At 38.3% G+C, this 21,314-nt stretch overlaps 1 protein-coding gene across 1 annotated transcript in view; it reads right to left on the reverse strand.

Annotated features, from left to right (window-relative positions):
- TMA16 (translation machinery associated 16 homolog) overlaps positions 1-18,479 on the reverse strand; it is a 28,779-nt gene extending 10,300 nt beyond the window's left edge. Inside the window, exons 1-3 of the mRNA XM_086702949.1 lie at positions 18,374-18,479; positions 18,138-18,247; positions 3,786-3,898 (exon numbers count right to left, since the gene is read on the reverse strand). Coding sequence (XP_086559075.1) covers positions 3,786-3,898; positions 18,138-18,247; positions 18,374-18,479 — 329 coding nt within the window. The remainder of the gene's footprint in view (positions 1-3,785; positions 3,899-18,137; positions 18,248-18,373) is intronic.
- Positions 18,480-21,314: the final 2,835 nt, after the last annotated feature.

A 21,314-nucleotide genomic window follows, 5' to 3' on the forward strand; every position in this document is an offset into this window, starting at 1 on the left:
TGCTTCAGATTCTGTGTCTCCCTCTCTCTGCCCCTCCCCCACTCACACTGTATCTCTGTCTCTTTCTCTCAAAAATAAACATTAAAAAAATTGTAAACAGAAAAATAAAAATAATACTTCATAACAAGAAAAGAGAAAAATTCATTCCTTTCAAATAAGCCTAGAGGAAAGAATCTAGTTAGAAGTCAGGTTGCTGAGCGCCTGGGTGGCTCAGTTGGTTGAGTGACCGACTTCGGCTCAGGTCATGATCTCAGGGTTTGGAAGTTTGAGCCCCGCATCAGGCTCTGTGCTGACAGCTCAGAGCCTGAAGCCTGCTTCAGATTCTGTGTCTACCTCGCTCTCTGCCCCTCCCCCACTCATGTTCTGTCTCTCTCTGTCTCAGAAATAAATAAACATTAAAAACATTTGTTTTAAAAAGAAGTCAGGTTGCAATAATTCTGAACGAACTAAATGGAGGCCTGAACTAGAGTGGTATCGGTTGGGATACAGAAAAGTGGAGAGATTTGAGATTAATTCTCAAAAGTAGTTGTTTCCTAGATTTTTACTTATTAGGCTTAGTTTCTCTTTTCTTATGGTATGTAGAGTTCTTTGCTGGTTACTCTGCAGGAAAAGACATGACAGTATACACCAACAAAATATCGCTAAGCTCAGAATCATAAAATAAAGCTAAAATCATGACACAGAATAGCCATTTGCTGTCCGTAATTGTGCATCATTTGCAATGTACTAGTCTGCAAACCATACTAGTTTCTTTTAATACAAACAGAAGCAATATTGCAAACAGTCTTAAATCAGAGCATTCAAATACTGAAGAAGAACATGTTTGAGTTCTCAGCTGTTGCTATTCACTCCTATAGTATCTTTAAGTAATCAGAGTCTATCAATAAAAGTCAAGGTGACCAACTTGGTCTGGTTTTCTATCCTTCTACCACTAGTCAAAGGCAATGCAACATAACAGATATCCTCCCTGATCTTCCCCTCACTTGCCATTCTCTCTAAAAAGAAACCTTAGGAAGCAGTACAAAGAATCCTCAGTTCTGTATAAAAGTACAGAGACTGGAACTGTAGCTGCCTTTGTTCCTCAGAGAACCAAATATCTTAGTAGGCAGATAGTTAACAAAAGGCGATAGTATCTAAAATGGTCCCCACTGATTCTTGTGTCTTGATATTCACGTCCTTCAGTGTGGATGGCTAGACCTAGTGACTTCTAACCAATAAAATAGCACAATGGATGTCACTCTGACTGTCTTCCATCCTGGCCACCCTCTCTTGTTCTATCTCAGAGCCTTTTCTCTGTTGGAACCAAGCTACCATGCTGTGAGTAGCCCGTGGAGAGGCTCATGTGGCAAGGAACTGATGCTTCCGGCCAATAGGCAGCCATGCATGACTTGAGATCTGTCAACAGCCACGGGAGTAAGCTTGGAAGCAAAACGTCTCCCTATGAAGCTCTGGGATGAATGTAGCCCCAGTCAACATTTTGACTGTAGCCTTGTGAGAGACTGAGTCAGAAGCATTCAGTTAAGTGACACTGGAATTCTTGACCGAGAAACTGTTTTAAGCTGCTAAAATGGCATATAATTTCTCATGCAGCAAAAGGTATTTAGAGCAGTATTTGATAACTGTTATTCATTACTCAGAAGCCACGGGCACCTGCACTGCAAGTTAAGTCTTACTGGTACCTTTTCTATCATCTTGCATACAGTTTGTCCCAAGAGTCTGAGTATCTTCCACCAACCATCTCTCCAAAATATACAACTCAGCCTTTCTGTCTTGCTGGACGTACTATTCTAGTGCAGGTAGATCAGCAGTATTTTCGGATAATATTTGTGATCATGCCATTTAAATTGAATATAACTCATGGTCAATGATGCTGCTACTCGAAAAAAACGGACATCTATGACAGGAGTAAGCCTGTTTCATAAAATACATTAGACACTAATAAAACTTTACATTTGTTTGCTTCTGGAGCCATTAATGGTTACAATGGTGACTTCCTTAAAATAAATGAGAAAAACCTGTTTAGAACGCTGTCCAAGCAGAAAAAATTAAGTATTACCTTTCAACTCTGTGCTATAAAAACGGAGCTTTGGCCAATAATGGAACCTCCTTGGATAGAATAAGTTATACAGCAAGTAGCATGTTGTTCAGTTTTAGCCTTCTATAATTCTTTTATGTTGATTCTGTAAATCAATGCATAAAATCCTGAATACAACTGAAAACATACAAAGATTCTAGGCTCACTAAGCTCACTTCAGTGAACTGAAGAACTTAGCCAAATTCTAAAGCAGTATTTGCTAAAATATTGCATGTATACCATCGGTACTACATAAGCTGATTTTTAAGTTTCTTATGGACACAGAATTAAATCATCTTTAAGCAAGCTACTTTTTTTCCTCATTGTCTTTTGATCCTAATTACATTACAAAGAAAAAAAAAAAAAAAAGAGAAAAAAGAAAACTTAGTTCAATATTAGTTTATTTTACAAGTCTTACAACCTTTGCCAAATCTTTCCACCAAGGATAAAGCAAGCATGCCTCAGGCTCAGACCATACAGGGAAGGCAACAGTTATCTACTTGGTTTTAATACAGATCAAATGTCTCCTTGAAGAAAAAAAAAAAAAAAAAAAAAAAAAAAATGTAAGGAAAAAGGTTCCAAAAGAATATTAAGTTAATAATACTATAGGTTAGTGGTTCTCATAGTGTAGTCTTGAACCAGCAGCAATAGCATCAACATTACCTGGAAGCTTGTTAGAAATGTAAAATCCTGGCACTGCCCCAGACCTTCTGACGTAAAATTCCAGGGGTGGGAACAAACCATTTTAATATGCCCTACGGGGGTATCTCATGTTCACTTAAGTTTGTGAAATACTAGAATAGATGGTAAAAGGACTGCAAAATCACAAAAGTGGTAATTATGTCAAAAGACATAGCAAAATTCATGAAAGTGACATTAAATACTTTAAGTTTGAAAAGTACTGTTTGAAAGCAATACTGCTATCATAATAACCTTTATGAAAAGAAAAAGAAAAATTTGATTATACTATCACAGCACTTGTCTATTCTCTTCCAGAAAACTTCTAGCCAAATCACTGTGAACAGTTAACTTTTACTAAATATGCCTTTAGGTCTTGGGTAAGGAATTAATACATAACAATGAACATGCTGGCTTCTATCAGCTAGTATGGAAATGTATCTACCATTTATTAAAATGGTAAGGCCATTTAAAAATAGCCAAAATGATGACTTTTGTGTTTGTAACTTCATTTTAAATTATTTATTTGTTTCTACAGCAGTTCCTGGGGATGCTTACAGGCCAAAGATGGAGGGTAGGGGCGAATTGGCAAATTATAAAATGTAGGCTGCTAACGAGAGAAGGGAGACTAAGGGAAAGGAAATGGAAAAGAAAGGGCATTACATATGCATTATGTATTCCTAAGAAGAAAATTTTCCTATGAATTGCTCACATCAAGAATACAAACCAACTTCCAAAATGGCATACGGACCTATGAAAATCTACTTTTCCATAAAAGCAGAGGATACTAACAAAACTTATTGAAATCAACTTTTTCAGAAGTATGAAAATTAAACAAAGGCTTGCAAAAATCCAAGGAGTATTCTCAAGAAAAATAAGCCCAGTCTCAGTAAGAAAATAACAAATCTGTTTTTTCAGTGCATAGAACATACTTAACATCTATTGAAGAAAGAACAAGGGAATATTGATGAAAGATAAAAGTATAAATGAGCTTTACACCAATGCATAATATAAATGATAAAAAGATACTTACTTTTCCTTTTTTTCTTGTTTATGGGCTTCTCTTGTAATTTGAGCTGCTTTTCTACTATATGGATGGATGACCTTTTTTTCCCGTCCTACAAGTTTTCCCTTTAGGGCTTTAGGCTACAATGTAGGAAAACATATTACATACATAGTCAGATATATAAGTGATTTCTGTCCAAAAAAAAATTTTTTGAAAGTAATATAACAGAAGTATTGTAAGCCAAAAACACTATAAAAAAAAGGTGCAGAAAGTGTCAATAAACCCAGCTCCTCAACTGTTCCATCTTCAAAGTATGTAAGAAAATCCAGATAGTGAGGAGAAACAGTTAAACACATGTGTTAGTTACAGTTAAGAAAGTTAAGGAGGTAGAAGGAACATAAGATGTTCATGGGAGGCTGACTGTAGAAGTTGTTCATGGAACAAAGTGGGCACTGAATCAAGCAAAATCAAAGTTGGATTCATAGAAAGAGAAGAATAGAGGAAATAATAGAAGCCATCTCAAAATCAGCACATCAAAAAGAACAAATTACTTTCCCATTCAAACCTTATGCCAGTTTAACTAGGTCACAATTCATTCAGTCCACTGAACTAGACATGTCAGTAATTCTTTATTCCCACATAATTCTCCATCTTATCACACCTGTTACCATTTTGGAGTTGGCTTCCTATAACAACAGAAGCCCAAAATAATAATGGTGTATGTAACCCAACGAAGTTTGGTTCTCTCATGTAAAAAGTAGGAGCTGGAGACTCCACTCCACAAAGTCCTCAGAGATCCAGGCTCCTTCCATTTTGTTATCTACTATCCTTAGGCCCCTATATATCCACACAGTTCAAGATGACTTAATACCAAGTCTAAATTCTAGACAGTGAAAAGTAGAAAAGAAAATCAAAAGGCATATGCCTTTCCTTTAAGAGCAAGATCTCGGAAGCTGCAGTCTTCTGTTTATACCCCATTGACCAAAATTTAATTGGTGGCTTATATAAAGGTGAGTAGTAAATATAGTTGTTATTCTCAGGAAGAAAAAAAAAAAAAACAACAACAACACATGATTACAATAGAAAAAGAGCCTATTTGGGGACAGTTGACAGTCTCTAATATACCGAAGCCTGGAAAAGTCAAGTGTTCCTAGAATCTTCTCTTCAAAACTATTGTCATTGCCTTAAATCAGCCTCGTGATCTTTCATGATTAGGGTGACCTTTAGATTCTCACTGCTAGTTCTTTTTTCATGGAAGTCATACAGCTTATTTTTCTACAACATTAATCTAGTAAAGTCCCTCCCCCTGCTAACAAACTCAGTTAGGTCCCAAGTCCTTAATGTGGAAAACAATCTACCCCCACCCTAATTCTCCAGCATTATTTCTCATTCTTCAAAACATCCTTCACCCCATTCTTACTGAACTTCTCCCCCATTCCCAGAATACACCTTGCTGTTTCATAACTTCTGGAAGCTGCACTTGTTACCTCTGCCTGCAAAATCTTTTCCTTTCTGTTCTTTCATAAATTACAACTCAAAGTCTTCACTTGTAAAACTTTTCGCAGAATTAATTAAAATGACCACCAAATCCTCATTCACACATGTATTCATTCCTTCAACAATACTCAAATACACAACAAATATTTACTGCTCACTTCTTGATAAACCTGAGCAGCGAAGATAGCTCCAACTGTGAAACCCAGAATGGCATGGGAAGGTTGTTACAGTATAGGAGAATAAGGTGAAACCATCATAAAACAGTACAAACATGCTTTATTTTATTGTGCTTCACAGATATTGTGAGGGTTTTGATTTGTTTACAAACTGAAGGTTTGTGGCAAACTTGCATGAATTAAGCAAGTCTATTATTGACATTTTTCTATCAGCATTTGCTCACTTCATGTCTCGATGTCACAATTTCGGTAATTCTTGCAATATTTCAAACTTTATCATCATATTTGTTATGGTGATCTGTGATCAGTAATCTTTAAAGTTACTCTTGTAATTGTTTTGGGGCACCATGAATATGCCTATATAAAACAGCAAACATGAATTGTGTGTGTTCTGACTGTTCTCACTCACCAACCATTCCCCTTTCTCCTTCTCTTCAGGTCTATTTCCTGAGACACAACAATACAGAAATTAGGCCAATGACTAGCCCCACAATGGCTGCTAAGTGTTCACGTGAAAGGAAAAGTCATGCATCTCCCACTTTAAATCAAAAGCTAGAAACAATTAAGCTTGGTGAAGAAGGCATGTCCAAAGCTGAGACAAGCCAAAAACCTAGGCCTCTTGTGCCAGTTAGCCAAGTTGTGAATGCAAAGGAAAAGTTCTTGAAGGAAGTTAAAAGTGCTACTCCAGTGAGCACACAAATGATAATAAAGCAAAACAGCCTTAATGCTGAGAAACAGAAAGTTTTCGGTGGTCTGGAGAGATCAAACCAGCCACATTTCCTTGAGCCAGAGCCAAAGCCAAATCCGGAGAAAGTCCCACCTCTCTTCAATTCTACGAAGGCCGAAGGCCGAGAGAGGTGAGGAAGCCAGGGAAGAAAAGTGTAAATTGGCAAAGGTTGGTTCATGAGGTTTAAGGAAAGAAGCTATCTCCATAACATTAAAGTGTGAAGTAAAGCAGCAAGTGATGTAGAACCTGCAGCAGTTATCCAGAAGATCTAGGTAAGATAATTAATGAAGGTGGCTATGCTAAACAAAATTTGTGTAGACTTTTAATGTACACAAAGCAGCCCTCTACTGGAAGATGCCATCTAGGACTTTCACAGCTAGAAAGAAGTCAATGCCTGACCTCAAAGCTTCAAAAGACAGACTGCCTCTCTTGTTAGGAGTTAACGCAGCTGGTAACTTTAAGCTAAAGTCAATGCTCAGTTACCATTTCCAAAATCCTAGGGCCCTTAAGAATTATGGGCCCTCGGGGCGCCTGGGTGGCTCAGTCGGTTAAGCGTCCGACTTCAGCTCAGGTCACGATCTCGCGGTCCGTGAGTTCGAGCCCCGCGTCAGGCTCTGGGCTGATGGCTCGGAGCCTGGAGCCTGCTTCTGATTCTGTGTCTCCCTCTCTCTCTGCCCCTCCCCCATTCATGCTCTGTCTCTCTCTGTCCCCAAAATAAATAAACATTAAAAAAAAAAAAAAAAAAAAAAAAAAAAGAATTATGGGCCCTCTACTCTGCCTATGCTTTATAAATGGAACCATGAAGTTTGGTTGATAGCATGTCTGTTTACAACATGGTTTACTGAATATTTTAAGCCCAAGGTTGAGACCTATTCCTAAGAAAAAAAGATTCATTTAAAAATGGCTGCTCATTGACAATGCACCTGGTTGCCCAAGAGCTCTGATGGAGACAATGAGATTGTTGTTTTCATGCCTGCTAACACAGCATCCATTCTATGGCTCATGAATCATGGAGTGATTTTGACATTCAAGTCTAATTATTTAAGAAATACATTTTATAAGGCTATAACTGCCATAGTGATTCCTCTGATGAATGTGGGCAAAATACTGAAAGCCTTCAGAAAAGGATTCACCATTCTAGATACCATGAAGAACACTCATGATTCATGGGAAGAGGTCAAAATATAACATGAATAGGAATTTGGAAGAAGTTGATTCCAACCCTCCTGAACGACTTCAAGGGGTTCAAGACTTCAGTGGAAGCAAGTGCAGATGTGACGGAAACAGCAAGAGAACAGAATTAGAAGTGGAACCTCAAGATATGACTGAATTGCTGCAATCTCATAATAAAACTTGAACGGTTAAGGAGCTTCTCCTTACAGATGAACAAAGAGAGATGGAATCTACTTTTGGTAAAGACACTGTGAAGACTGATATGGCAGCAAAGGATTCAGAATATTACACCAACTTAGTTGACAAAGCAGTGGCAGGGTACGGGATGACTGACTACAATTCTGAAAAAGTTCTACTGCGGGTAAAACGCTATCAAACAGCACTGCACACTACAGAGAAAATGTTCATGAAAGGAAGAGTCAATTGATGTGGCAAACTTCATTACTGTCTTACGTTAAGAAATTGTTACAGCCACCCCAACCTTCAGCAACTTCTAGCCTGATATGTCAGCAGCCTGACTGAGGCAAAAACCCCACTAGCAAAAGAAAAAAACAAAAACAAAAACAAACAATTTGTTGAAAGGTCAGATGATGGTTAGCATTTTTTAGCAATAAAGTATTTTTGTAATTAAGGTATTTACACTTTCTTAGACGTATGCTACTACACACTTAATAGACAGTCTAGTGTAAATATAACTTTTCTATGTACTGGCAAACCAAAAAAAATCATTTGACTCGCTTTATTGTTACATCCGTTTTACTCGGACAGTCTGGAACTGAACCTGCAGTATCTCTAAGGTATGCCTGCACATGCATTCTTTTGTTTTACTCTCTGCATATATATGTGGGGTGGGGGTGGGAGTACAAAAAAAGGTGTGGTAAGGATTTTTTTGTACATGAGCTTTACACACACGAAACAATAAAAAAACATGTCAGAACTCATGGTAGGTTGCCTCTGGGATGTCTCCCAATGAATTCCACCTCCTGATATCATGCCCAGGTGTAATCTCCACCCCCTAGGGTGTGGACCTCATGACTCACTTAATGAATAACATTTGGCAAATGGATGATCTATCAATCGTGAGATTAGGTTTTGTAAGGACTCTGGCTTCCATCTGGCCTATTCTCTCTTTTGCTCTCTCACCAGGCTTGCTCTGATGGAAACCAACTGTCATGTCAAAGACTTGCTCTGAGGCTGCTAAAACTTAACTGAAGTTACAGAGCTGTGTGTTAACACTGTTTCAGCAATATGTCCAATTCTATAAAAAAACTTCCTTTAAAGATTTAATAAAAAACTTTCTTTAGAACAAGAAATGATTTGATATCCTTGGAGTATGAATATGTCCTCAGAGCTTTAGAAGTCTCAGTTAAAGAACCTCTAAGACTTAGTACAAAGAAGACACAAAAATTGAACTTATATTCTGATTCACCTGTAGTTTGCAATTCCTTCTATTATTCATGAAAAGGTTGCCTCAAGGCAGGATATGAATGTATAAGGCACAGAAATATGTACAATATAGCTTGTTCAATTTTAAAACATTTTCGTATTTTTCAATATATTAGTATAAAAAAGAAATACTCAACAGGGAAAAACTGAAATAAAACCCTATCAACAAAATGTTAATCTATTAAACAGTCTATTCAAATTAAATATCCCTTAACTAAAAAGCAATTAATCTCTAACCTTTGGAGGTTCTCCAAATTTATTTGTAGAGCATCTGATGATTCATAGACTAGTACACAATGTAAACAAAAAACAAATCTGGGGGTGGAGGAAAGAGTTTAAGGTGTATTTGCTACAGAAGATTAACAGTTATGTTTTAACTTTGAAAGATACAGCAAAATCGTATTTCTTTTCATAAGCATAACTAAGGCACTGTTTTGAATAACTATGCTTAATTTCGTGTGTGTGTTTGTTTTTTTGAGAGAGAGAAGCAGAGAGAAAGGGAGACAGAGGATCCAAAGCAGAATCTGTGCTGACAGCAGAGAGCCTGATGCGGGGCTCAATCCCACGAACCATGAGATCATGATCTGACTGAAGTCAGACATTTAACCAACTGAGCCACCCAGGAGCCTCTAATTATGCTTACTTTGAAGTTTCTGGCACCACAAAAATATGCCAGTTATAAAATTAGTTATCAAAAGTGTCTCCTTCCTACAATCTTTGGCGATTACTTAAGAAAATTCATTCTAAATTAATCTTTGGATTCATAATTGAGAGTAACAGAAGAAAACACATAGTTTATTCAAACACAGAAACAGAAAGAGGTATTTCAGGGGCAATAAGCTTCAAATATTCCTGTTAAAATCATAAATAACAAAAAGGATGGGGCACCTGAGTGGCTCAGTCGATTAAGCGTCTGACTCTTGATTTCAGCACAGGGCATGATCTCACAATCATGAGACTGAGCCCTGTGTGGAGCCTGCTTGAGATTCTCTCCCTCTCTCTTCCTCTGCCCCTAACCCTCTTGCACACGTGTGCACTCTCTCTTTCAAAAAATAAAGAAAAATATATAAAAAGGAACTTTTCCTAAAACACCATCAAAGTCATCATGGAATTCAAGCTAACTAGAGGCAGAAAATGCCATTTAGATTACTCAGTGTAACTAGACACCTATATCAAATATAAGTCCTTCGATACCAGTGACAAGATGAAAATGAGATGACTTAACTAAGAAAAGCTGCTTTGTTGATTAGCAAATCTACCATGAAGAAATTCAGTGCACTTTCCTTGCTTTACAGATAAACATGACCCCAATGACGGACAACTGGTTATGGCTTCCAGTAGGAACTTAAGTGATTCTGCACATAATCCTTTCTAAACCCACCCAATTCCCAAGGACCATTTCAAATTCAAGTTTACTTCCTCCTTGAAACGACCCAAGAATAATCATTTGGACCTTAGAACCTTTCTCTTTTGGTAGCATTTGCCACATAGCAGCACCTAGTATCATACTGCATTTACCAGTCATTTAACATTTACAAAATCATTTATATTTGTGTTTTATCTTCTCAACAGTGGCTTCTTAAAGACTGTAAATGTGTCCTCTCAGTTTGAAAATAATACTTTGAAAGTAAAAGAAAAAAAAAAGTAGGATGCTGCCCCAAGTAAACATATGCTGAGCACCCAATGTACATTAAACTACTGTGAATTAAAAACATGAAAAATAGTCCTTAAAAGTGTGAATTATCTCATATAAAAATAATTTTTAATAGCCCCCAAACAATACTTTCCTTACCATTAAGAATATCTTAATAATTCTCTAACACAGACTTCAATTTCTTTCATGCAAAATTCTATCATCAAGCTCAACTTCTTTTATGTTATCATAGAATCCAAGCTCAACTAGAGACAGAAATGCCATTTAGACTGTTCAGTGTAACTAGAAACCTAGAAAAATGACCATTCCACCAAACACACTTAGGGTACATAAAGGCATACAAATACTTAAAACAAAAAGTATAAGACTAAAGCCATACCTGCCACCACTCACAAACATCTAGTCAGAATTAACCTTTTCTCCCACATTCCCTGCAACTACTCTTTACACTTCTACCTTGTACTAGATTAATTTTTTAAAAAATCCCTGAGCATATATTACCATGTACTAGGATAGGAACTAAGGCTCCAGGATCAAACACAGACACAACTTGCCCTCATGGAGCTTACAATCTAGCTATCTCATGAATAACTATATACTTCAGTTAAGTCCAGAAAACGGTCAGGAAGTATAAGATCCTGAGTGAAACCATATAAAAAGTGGACCTAATTTTTGAACATCAGGAAGAGCCTCCCTGAAGAAGTAACTTGAGACTTTTTTTTTTTTTTTTTTTTTAAAGCTGACACAAGTTGCTTGTATAAAGAATAGTTTGGAATGAGGTAAAGGAGTAAGACTACCACTGGTAGTGTTGCAGTTGTTAAGAAGAGCTGACAGTCGAGTAGCCTAAGCATGGTGACAGTGAGGGTATGAAAAAAAAAACAGCAAGGTTTGAAGAAATGTATCTTGAGGCACAATGATACAGGACTCGAATATGGAGGGCGAGGGAAAAGGAAGAGTTGAGTATGCCTCCCCAGGTTTGCAACATAAGCAACTACATGGTCAGAATTACCGTTTACCGTTAAGATAGGAATGGAACGTGGAGACAAGGGGCCTCAAGAATTCACTGTTAATTAGTTCAAGAGGCCCAGGAGACAGCTGAGTACAGGAGAGATAAATACAAGTCTGGCACTTAGGAAAAAAAGATCTCGGCTAAAGATATAAATTTGGAATGACTTGGGAATATAGGTGGCACTTTAAGCCACTGGAGATAGTAAGATTCCCTCAAAGAGTAAGAGGAGAAAACAGCCTAGATCTAAGCTCAGATGAAATACATGTATTTGATGAGAACCTACAAGGTAATGGACATTTACAAAATCATTAAGAAAAAGATCAACAACACAAATAAAAACAGGAAAAAGAACACAAACAAGTCACAGAAAGATAAATACAAATGTTATTAAAGTTTTGAAAGGATATGTGGTCTACCTTAAAAGAAATGTAAATTAAAACTTCAATGAAATAGAATTTTAACGTATAAGACTGGATGTTTTAAATTTCTTAGCACTGCATTAGTGAGGATGTGGGTGAGTTAGTGGTCTCATAAATAAGCAGTCTCATAAATAAGTAAGTATTCTCCTCCTGGAGTGCAACTTGATAGTTCTTATCATTATTAAAAATTGCACATGTCTTTTGACCAAGACATTCTATTTCTATTAATTTAGTCTGGAGGTATATATCTACACATGTAGCAAAAACAAGAATAATCAATGCAGCAGTGTTTGCAGTAGGAAAAGAAAGAATGGAAACAGGTTATGTGTCCATCAGAGACCTGGTTAAGAAAATTAGATAAAAGCAAACAATGGGTTATTAGCTATAAAAAGCAAGAGGGAGAACTATATGTACTTACACAGGTCTCCAAAAGTTGAGTAAGACAAAACAAGCAAGGGGCGTAAGACTGTGTCTAATATAGTATTCATATAAAAAGGAGGAGTAGAGACATATACATATGCTGGTGCATGTATATAAAATGTCTGAATGGGTATCTAAGAAAATGGTAACAGGCATTCCTCAAGTGAACTGAGGCATTAGATAACAGAGTTGGAAGAAGACTTACTTTTTGCAGGAGGAAGAATAATGATCTCCCTCCCAAATATGTTAATGCCCTCATCCACAGACTTGCAAATCATTTACCATATATGACAAAAGGGACTTTGAAAATGTGATCAAAGATCTTGAGACAGGGAATTTATCCCTGATTCCCTATAAACAAGGGCCCTTCTAGGAAGGAGGAAGAATCATTATCAAGAGAAGGGGTTGTGGCCTTTCTTGGAGAAGCAGGTTAAGATGTGACACTGATGGCTTTGAAGATGAAGGAAGGAGCCAAGAACCAAGGAATGTAGGTGACCTCTAAAAACTGGAAAAAGCAAGGAAACAGATTCTTCACTACAGCCTCTTGAAGAAAGTCCTATCAACACCTTGATTTTAGCAGAACAATAAGACTCACTTTTGGACTTCTGATTCCAGAAATTTAACAATAAATGAATCTGCATTGTTTTAAGCCATTAAATTTGTATTAATTTTTCACAGCAGTAATAAAAACTTAATACACTTTTCAAGGACAACAATTTTTTTTAAGTTTATTTAATTTGAGAGAAGGGGAGAGAGAGAATCCCCAGCAGCCTCCACACATCAGCACAGAGCCTGACGTGGGGCTTGAACTCACAAACCGTTAGATCAGGACCTGAGCAGAAATCAAGAGTCAGATGCTTAACTGACTCAGTCAACCTGGAGCCCCACTGCTGTCTGATTTTTTTAAACCATGCATATGTAATACTGTTTCAAAAAGAAACAGGTTCATTAACATTTTTCATTACTTTTACTAATTTTCAGGAGCAAGTTTTCACTAGCAAGTAATCTAAGATTTAGGCATATAAACAGACACATACACCAATGGAACAGAACTGAGAGTACAGAAATATACTTATGCATATATGGCCAAGAGTACTCAAGGGCAAAAAGACAGTCTCCAACAAATGGTGTTGTGAAACTGTATATTCACATGCAAAAGAAAGAAATGGAACCCCTACATTACACTACTCAAAAAAATTACCTCAAAATAGATTACATTTTTTTTAATTTATTTTTGGGAAAGTGCAAGTGGGGGACGGGCAAAGAGAGGGGGACAGAGGATCCGAAGCGGGCTCTTCACTGACAGGCTGACAGCAGCAAACATGATGCAGGGCTCAAAAAACTCATGAACCAAGAGATCAAAGTCAGATGCTCAACTGACTGAGCCATCCAGGTGCCCCAAAATGGATTAAACATTTAAATGTAACGCCTGAAACCATGTAACTCCTACAAGGAAACACAGGGGGAAAGCTCCTTGACAGCGAACTTGGCAATATTTTTTGTGTCTGACATGAATGCTCAGTCAACAAAAGCAAAAATAAACAAAAGGGACTACATCAAACTAAAAGGCACAGAAACAGAAATGATCAACAAAATTAAAAGGAAACCTACAGTATGGGAGAAAATATTTGTAAACTGTATAAGAAGTTAATATCCAAAATATATATGAAACTCATACAGGGGCACCTGGGTGACTCAGTCCATTAAGGGCGCAACTCTTGATTTCGCCTCACGTCATGATCTCACAGTTCATAGGATCGAGCCCATCATCAGGCTCTGCACTGACAGCATGGAGCTTGCTTGGGATTCTCTCTCCCTCTCTCTCTCTGCCCCTTCCTGGTGTACACACACTCTCTCTCCGTCTCTCTCAAAATAAATAAGTAAACCTTAAAAGAAAAAATAAGTAAATTCATATAATTCAGTAGGAAAAAGAAAACCCCACAATCAGATTTAAAAATGGGCAGAGGACGTTTTTCCAAAGATACACAAATGGCCAAAAGGGACTTGAAAAGGTGCTCAACATCACTAATCATCAGGGAAATGGACATCAAAACCCCAATAAAATATCATTCCACATGTGTTAGAATGGCTGTTATCAAAAAGGCAAGAGATAATAAGTGGTGGAAAAGATGTGGAGAAAAGGGAAAACTTGCACACTGTTGGTAGGAATGAAAACGGATACAGCCACTATAGAAAATAGCAGAGAGGCTCCTCAAAAAATTAAAAATACAACTACCGTATGATCCAGCAATCCTACTTTTGGGTATTTTTCCAAGGAAATTAAATCACTATTTTGAAGAGGTATCTGCACCTCTATTGACTGCAGCCTTATTTATCATAGCCAAGCCACTGGAACAACCTAAGTCTGTCAGCAAATGAATGAAGAAAATGCGGGTGTGTGTGTGTGTATACATATATGTACATATACATATATAATGGAATTATCAATCAGCCATAAAAAGGAAATCCTGCCATTTGTGACAATATCCTGCCATTTGTGAAACTTCAAAGCACTATGCTGACAGCTAAGTCAGGGAGAAAAAGACAAATACTGTATGATCTTACATATATGTGGAATCCAAAAAAAACAAACCTCATAGAAACAGAAAGTAGATTGGTGGTTGCCAGGGGCTGAGGTTGGGGGAAATGTATGAAGGTGGTCAATGGGTATAAACTTCCAGTTACAAGATGAGTAAGTTCTTGAGATCAAACATACAGCATGGTTACTATAGCTAACAATACTGTATTGTGCACTTGAAAGTTGCTTAAAGAGTAAATCTTAAAAGTTGTAGCTATGTGATATGTTGTGTTAACTAAATTTATTGTGGTAGTTATTTCACGGTATATATCAAATCATAACACTGTACATCTTAAACTTATACAATGTTATAAATCAATTATATCTCAATGCACCTGGAAAAAAAAAAAGTTACCAAGATTTAGTAAGCTGATTTGTTGCTATAGCCTACATTTATAGGTGAGTCCAAAAGTACACAATTCGTGTCGTTAAGGAATATGTATGTAGTCACTAACAGTTAAGGCCCATAGTAATATGTAAAGATAAATCAAGAAGGATAACAGCATACTTTTAAATGTTTTATAATCTAGCTAGGGAGAAAAACAAGCATGCTTTTAAACTTTATAACAGGTTTATATAAAAAGGAATATACCTATGAGTGTCTTCTGTATAGTATACACCAAACTAGTAACTTTTAGTATGCTAAAACTTTTTTAAAACACAGAATTAAGAAGTGTTGTGTGGGATCAATTAGTTGAAAAAGACTGTTCATGTTAGTTGAATTAAGTTTTGACATAAGAAAAAGATACGAATTTGTAAAGCTCCAGGACAGGTTCAAAATAAGAAAAAAATGAACAAAGTAACTAAAGTGGACTACAAGCTCTACTGCTATCATTTACTACTATTACTAAAGTTAATTATAACAACTAAACTACATTTACTAAGTGCCAGACATTGGGCTAAGTGGCTTACATTTAATTTTCACAACAACCCTTATGAAGTAGTTACTATGATTATTCCAATTTAATAGATGGGGCAACTGAGACTTAGAAGGATTAAGTAATTTCGCCAAGATCAAAATTTAGCAAAGACAAGTGCCAAACACAGTCGTCTGGTACTCCATAACCCACATTCCAAGCTGTACTGAAAGAAGTTTAGAGTAACTGATATAAAAAGATGGAGGGGGGGCGCCTGGGTGGCGCAGTCGGTTAAGCGTCCGACTTCAGCCAGGTCACGATCTCGCGGTCCGGGAGTTCGAGCCCCGCGTCGGGCTCTGGGCCGATGGCTCAGAGCCTGGAGCCTGTTTCCGATTCTGTGTCTCCCTCTCTCTCTGCCCCTCCCCCGTTCATGCTCTGTCTCTCTCTGTCCCAAAAATAAATAAACGTTGAAAAAACAATTTAAAAAAAAAAAGATGGAGGGGCGCCTAGTTGGCTCAGTTGGTTAAGCGCACCCACCTGGGTTCAGGTCATGATCTCACGGTTCACGGGTTCCAGACCTATGTTGGGCTCTGCGAGGACAGCTCAGAGCCTGGAGCCTGCTTTGGATTCTGTGTCTCCCACTTTCCCTGCCCCTCCCCCACCTGCACTCTGTCTCTCTGTCTCTCTCAAAAACTAATAAAACATTAAAACAAATTTTCTTTAAAGAGGGAAAACCTCCAATGCCAAGCTGACTTTAAACTCAAGAAAGGACACAGCACGGCCACTGGTGATATACCAGAAAAATGAAAAGGCAGGGAATATGCCCATGAAAGCAGATTTACATGCCATTCTTTTGATTCATATGACAAGCCAATATCCTCCTACCATACAGCCTGATAAAACTGAAATTCTCAGAGTCAAGGACAACTATAGTCAAATGCCAATCAACCCCCAATCACTCACACACCATCATATCATCAGTGCTTTAACATTCCACTCTGAAATGGAAAAGCTATGAAAGAAAATTAAAGAGTTGGTGCACAGAGGCGAAAAGACTAAATTTATGCAAATACAAACGTGTATAATCTAAAGCAAATAGACCATACAGATGTGAAAGACAAAAATGACATGCATACAATGAAAAAAAGAACATAGGACAAGACATTGTGGCCAGAGTATCCTAACTTTTCATCAGATTATAAACTGTTTAATGCTGTTGTTTTTATTAAAAACTGGTCAAAAAGGCATATTTATAAAGCATTTTCCTATTCAAGAATTACTCTACTGAACAGAAGTTAAAAAAGAAAAGGCAAGGGGCGCCTGGGTGGCGCAGTCGGTTGAGCGTCCGACTTCAGCCAGGTCACGATCTCGCGGTCCGTGAGTTCGAGCCCCGCGTCAGGCTCTGGGCTGATGGCTCAGAGCCTGGAGCCTGTTTCCGATTCTGTGTCTCCCTCTCTCTCTGCCCCTCCCCCGTTCATGCTCTGTCTCTCTCTGTCCCAAAAATAAATAAACGTTGAAAAAAAAAATTAAAAAAAAAAAAAAAAAAGAAAAGGCAAGAAGAAACAACAGTTTTGGAAGACAACGAACGTTAAGTGGTAACTATAAAGAAAAGGGAATTATAAATACAAAATTTAAATACCGTTTACCTGAGGGGCTCCTGAAGGTTGGTTACAGGTTCAAGTAAAAGAAACATACAGGCTTTCAGAAGTTTTATTTCTTAGACTAGATAATGAATAAACCAGAGTTTCTTATATTGCTAATCTTTATACTTCACTATGTTAATGTGAACATTCTTTTGCATCTACTCAATTTTTAGTAAAAACAACAGAACAGTTCGAGATTCCTGGTGGGGCGGGGGAGGGGGTACGCGTGCAGGGGGGCACGGGGCGGGGGATGGAAACAGGATTTGCGGTGCAAGGACGTCACTCAAGGGCGCGAATGGACGCCAAGAAGAGGAGATTGAGCCTAACTAAATAGTCTAGACCAGCAAGAAGTGGCACAAGTGTGTGGAGGCAACACTTTCTCAAGTTTTGCCTACCTTCCCCCCCCCCATCCATGCTCCCGCCCCCCACATTTTGGCAAGAAAATGTGTAAACGTGAGTCTTTTCCCTTCCCTCGAGGAGGCAGGGCACTCCATGAACACTTCGGAACCCAGAAGTTAAACTTTAAAGCCCAGACCCTGGGCCGGGCACCTGCCTCGGGGCTGCCCAGCCCAGCACCCCCTACCTGGGTGTACTGGGTAATAAAACCACTTTAGCCACTTCCCCTCTCCCGGTTTTCCAAGACTGCCCCCTTCCCTCCCGCCTGCCTGACGGGAGTCTTCCAGAGAGCCAAGCGGGTTCAGGGGAGCGGGAGGGGGCCCACCATGGTGACGTCCTCACGGCCCCGGAGAACCTCCGCAGCCCAGACCCGGGAAACCTCACCAACAGTCGCAGCAGCTCAGAGAAAAACTCCAGCTTAAACACACGTGGTTGCCGGAGAAGACTGGGGCGGAACCGACCGGAAAGGGAGGGGCAAGTACGGCTCTCTAAAACTTCCCGGGGAACCAACACCAAGTCTTTTTATCCCGTGTTGGACTTTTCAGCCCTGGACCCGCGGACAGCCGGCCTGAGTGTTTGCGAGGAGCAGTGGGAGGGAGTTTGGGGAGGGGCGGGGAAACCTGGTCCGGCGCCCAGTGTGAGGCCTGGCATTTGAGCTGGGCTCGCCAATGCTGGAAGCTGCTGGCTAGCGGCGTCCCAGGCCCGAGCGCGGATCTCGGACATCATCTGCCCGGATGGCTCGGGTCATGATCTCATGGTTCGTGGGTTCGAGCCCTGCATCGGGATCTGTGCTGACAGCTCAGAGCCTGAAGCCTGCTTTGGCATCTGTGTCTCCCTCCCTCTCTGTTCCTTGCCTGTTCGTGCTCTGTATCTCTCTCTCTCTCAAAAATAAATAAAACATTTTTAAAAAGTTAAAAAAGAATAATAAATTTGATACATTCCTGCAGGATTACTCGAAAATAATTAGAAAAGATATAATTAACCAATATCAGAATTAAAACAAGGTAACATCACTTCAGATCATGCAAGCATAAGAGGATATTATGACCAAAAATCTTAAATAAAATGGACATATTCTTAGAAAAAAAGATATAACCTATCAAAATGGATGCAGAGGAATAAAAAACGTGAATAGTCCCATTATCATTTTTAAAAATGCTTACTCACATAACTTCCCACATTAAAACTAAAGGCTCAGATTTTTTAGATTTTATAACTATATGCAAATAGGGATAGAACAGCACTTCCTTAACCTGATAAAAATGTGGATTAGTACTAGCGATAGTGGGCATCATTGTCTTATTCCTGATCTCAAGAGAAAGCTTTGTTTAACCATTTTGGAAAACCCCTTTGGCAGTAGCTAAAAAGTTGAAATGTGTACCTCCTCTAATCCAGCATTGTCATTCCCAAATGCATGTACTAGGAACTCTGGCATACATATCTCAGGATATATATACAAACTTTTCATAGCGGTATTGCTCATAGTAGCCCAAACTGGAAAAAAAAAAAAAAAACTTAATTGTTCATTAACAAAAGGACAGAAAAGTAGACAGTGGTAAATTCCATATAGCAAATGAAATGAACAAACTACAACTATGCTTAAACATGGATAAGTGTTTAATCATAGTGTAAAAAATAAAGATAAAATGATCATACAGTAAAATTCCATTTATGAAATCAGAAAACAGACAAAATGAGCTACACTCCAGTTTTCATAGATACTCTCATAAGTGGCCAGTGATGTTTTGTACCCTCAGTGGTGGTTATCTTGATGTTTGCTTTATAATTTTTCTTTATGTGTCACATTTATGTTTCATCCACATGTATGTTTGTAAGCTATACTTTCACTGCAAGAGGTGTTAAAAGACATTTTAAGCATAAATATATTACTCCATCATCTCTTGAATCCATTATTACTGTTAAGAAGTCTCATGTTGGTCTAATTTTTGTTCCTTTGTGAGTGGCTTTCTTTTCTGTATGGGATCTTTTAATAATTTTTGTTGACTTTGCTCTGCAATTTCACTATAGTGTATCAAGGTATTGGTATTTCTTTGTGTATCTTGGTACTCTATGGCCCTTTCAATTTCCTTTTGGGATGTGTTATCTGAATATTGATATTCTCCAGATCCTTCAGCCTTCTTTTATATCTTCTATTTCTTTATTAATTTCTGTTGCCCCTGGGTGAGTTCCTAATTTGGTCTTTCAGTTTACTATTTTCTTCTTTGCTATAATCATCCTGCTATTTAGTCCATCTACTGACCTCTTCATTTCAACTCTTATTTTTAAAATATATCATATATAATGTATCTAACATGTGTGTGTGTATGTATATATATATATATATATATATATATATACACACATATATAATTTTTAAAGTAATTTCTTATCCTTTTGATTTGTCACCATATTCTTCCTCAACTCTTTTGAATATATATTGTGGTCATTTAAAAGTATTGGTTCATCCGTTCCAATTACTGTGCTTAATGTGGCATGTGTTGTTCAATTTAATTTTTTTTTTGATGTTTATTTATTCTTTAGAGAGAGAGAGAATGAGTGGGTGAGGGGCAGAGAGAGAAGGAGACACAGAATCTGAAGCAGGCTCCAGGCTCTCAGCTGTCAGCACAGAGCCCGACCGCGGCTCGAACTCAGGAGCCGTGAGATCATGGCCTAAGCCAAAGTTGGACGCTTAACCTACTGAGCCACCCAAGTGCCCCAAATTTAATTACTTTTAAAATTCTTTTCTAGCACCTGTACTCCTCAGGTATGTCTTTTTCTTGAACCTGTGGCATCACATTTCCCTGATGGAATCAGCTCTCCTATCCTGTAATGTGTATTGGGGAAGGGCTGAAAGTCACATTCTTAAATGTGTCCTTCTTGGAAAATTTGAGAACAAGGAGGGTCAAATCTCAGAAGAGAGTTCCAGGGACAGCAGAACCTTTGCTGACAGGAGCACAGGAGGTGTGAAGGTGCGAAGGCATTGGCGTTCCTGCACCCGCTTTCATCAGCTCCTTACATTAGCTGGGCTCTGTCTTCTCTGCCAGTGCCTCACACTGTCGGGAGGCCAGTGATGTTCCACATTAGAAGGTGAAGTAAGAGAGACAGGAGCTAAAATTACAAGCTCTCCAGATCCTCCCCCAGCTGCCACAGATGTCCTCTTCACGGGCGACTGCTGTGTTCTCTGCCCGCCTCCCACCTCATCACTTGCTAGTTCCCATCCTCCGTGAGGGTTTTCACAGTTGTGATTTTACTTCCAACTGCCAATTCCTTCCTGTTTCTGCTGTTTTTCAGGGTTGATTTAGGAGTAGGCCTATGCTATTTTATGATTTTATCCTACTTATTTTTAGAAGTACTGATTATATTAGCAAAATTAGCCTTTTGTTACATATGATGTAATTTTTCTCTTGACCTGTTTGTGACAATGTTTGCTGGAGAGAAATTATAAAATGTCTTTCAAAAGGGAGTTAGTTGTTATGTAAATGGTTTAAAGATGGCCCCTGTATAAAGGGCCTTTTTGTTTTTACCTTTACAGCAGGCTGGGACCTGGTAACTCAAAAGCCT

Source organism: Puma concolor, chromosome B1 (assembly GCF_028749965.1).
Source record: "Puma concolor isolate L17-30 chromosome B1, mPumCon1.1.hap2, whole genome shotgun sequence".
In the NCBI taxonomy this organism is placed as follows: domain Eukaryota; kingdom Metazoa; phylum Chordata; class Mammalia; order Carnivora; family Felidae; genus Puma; species Puma concolor.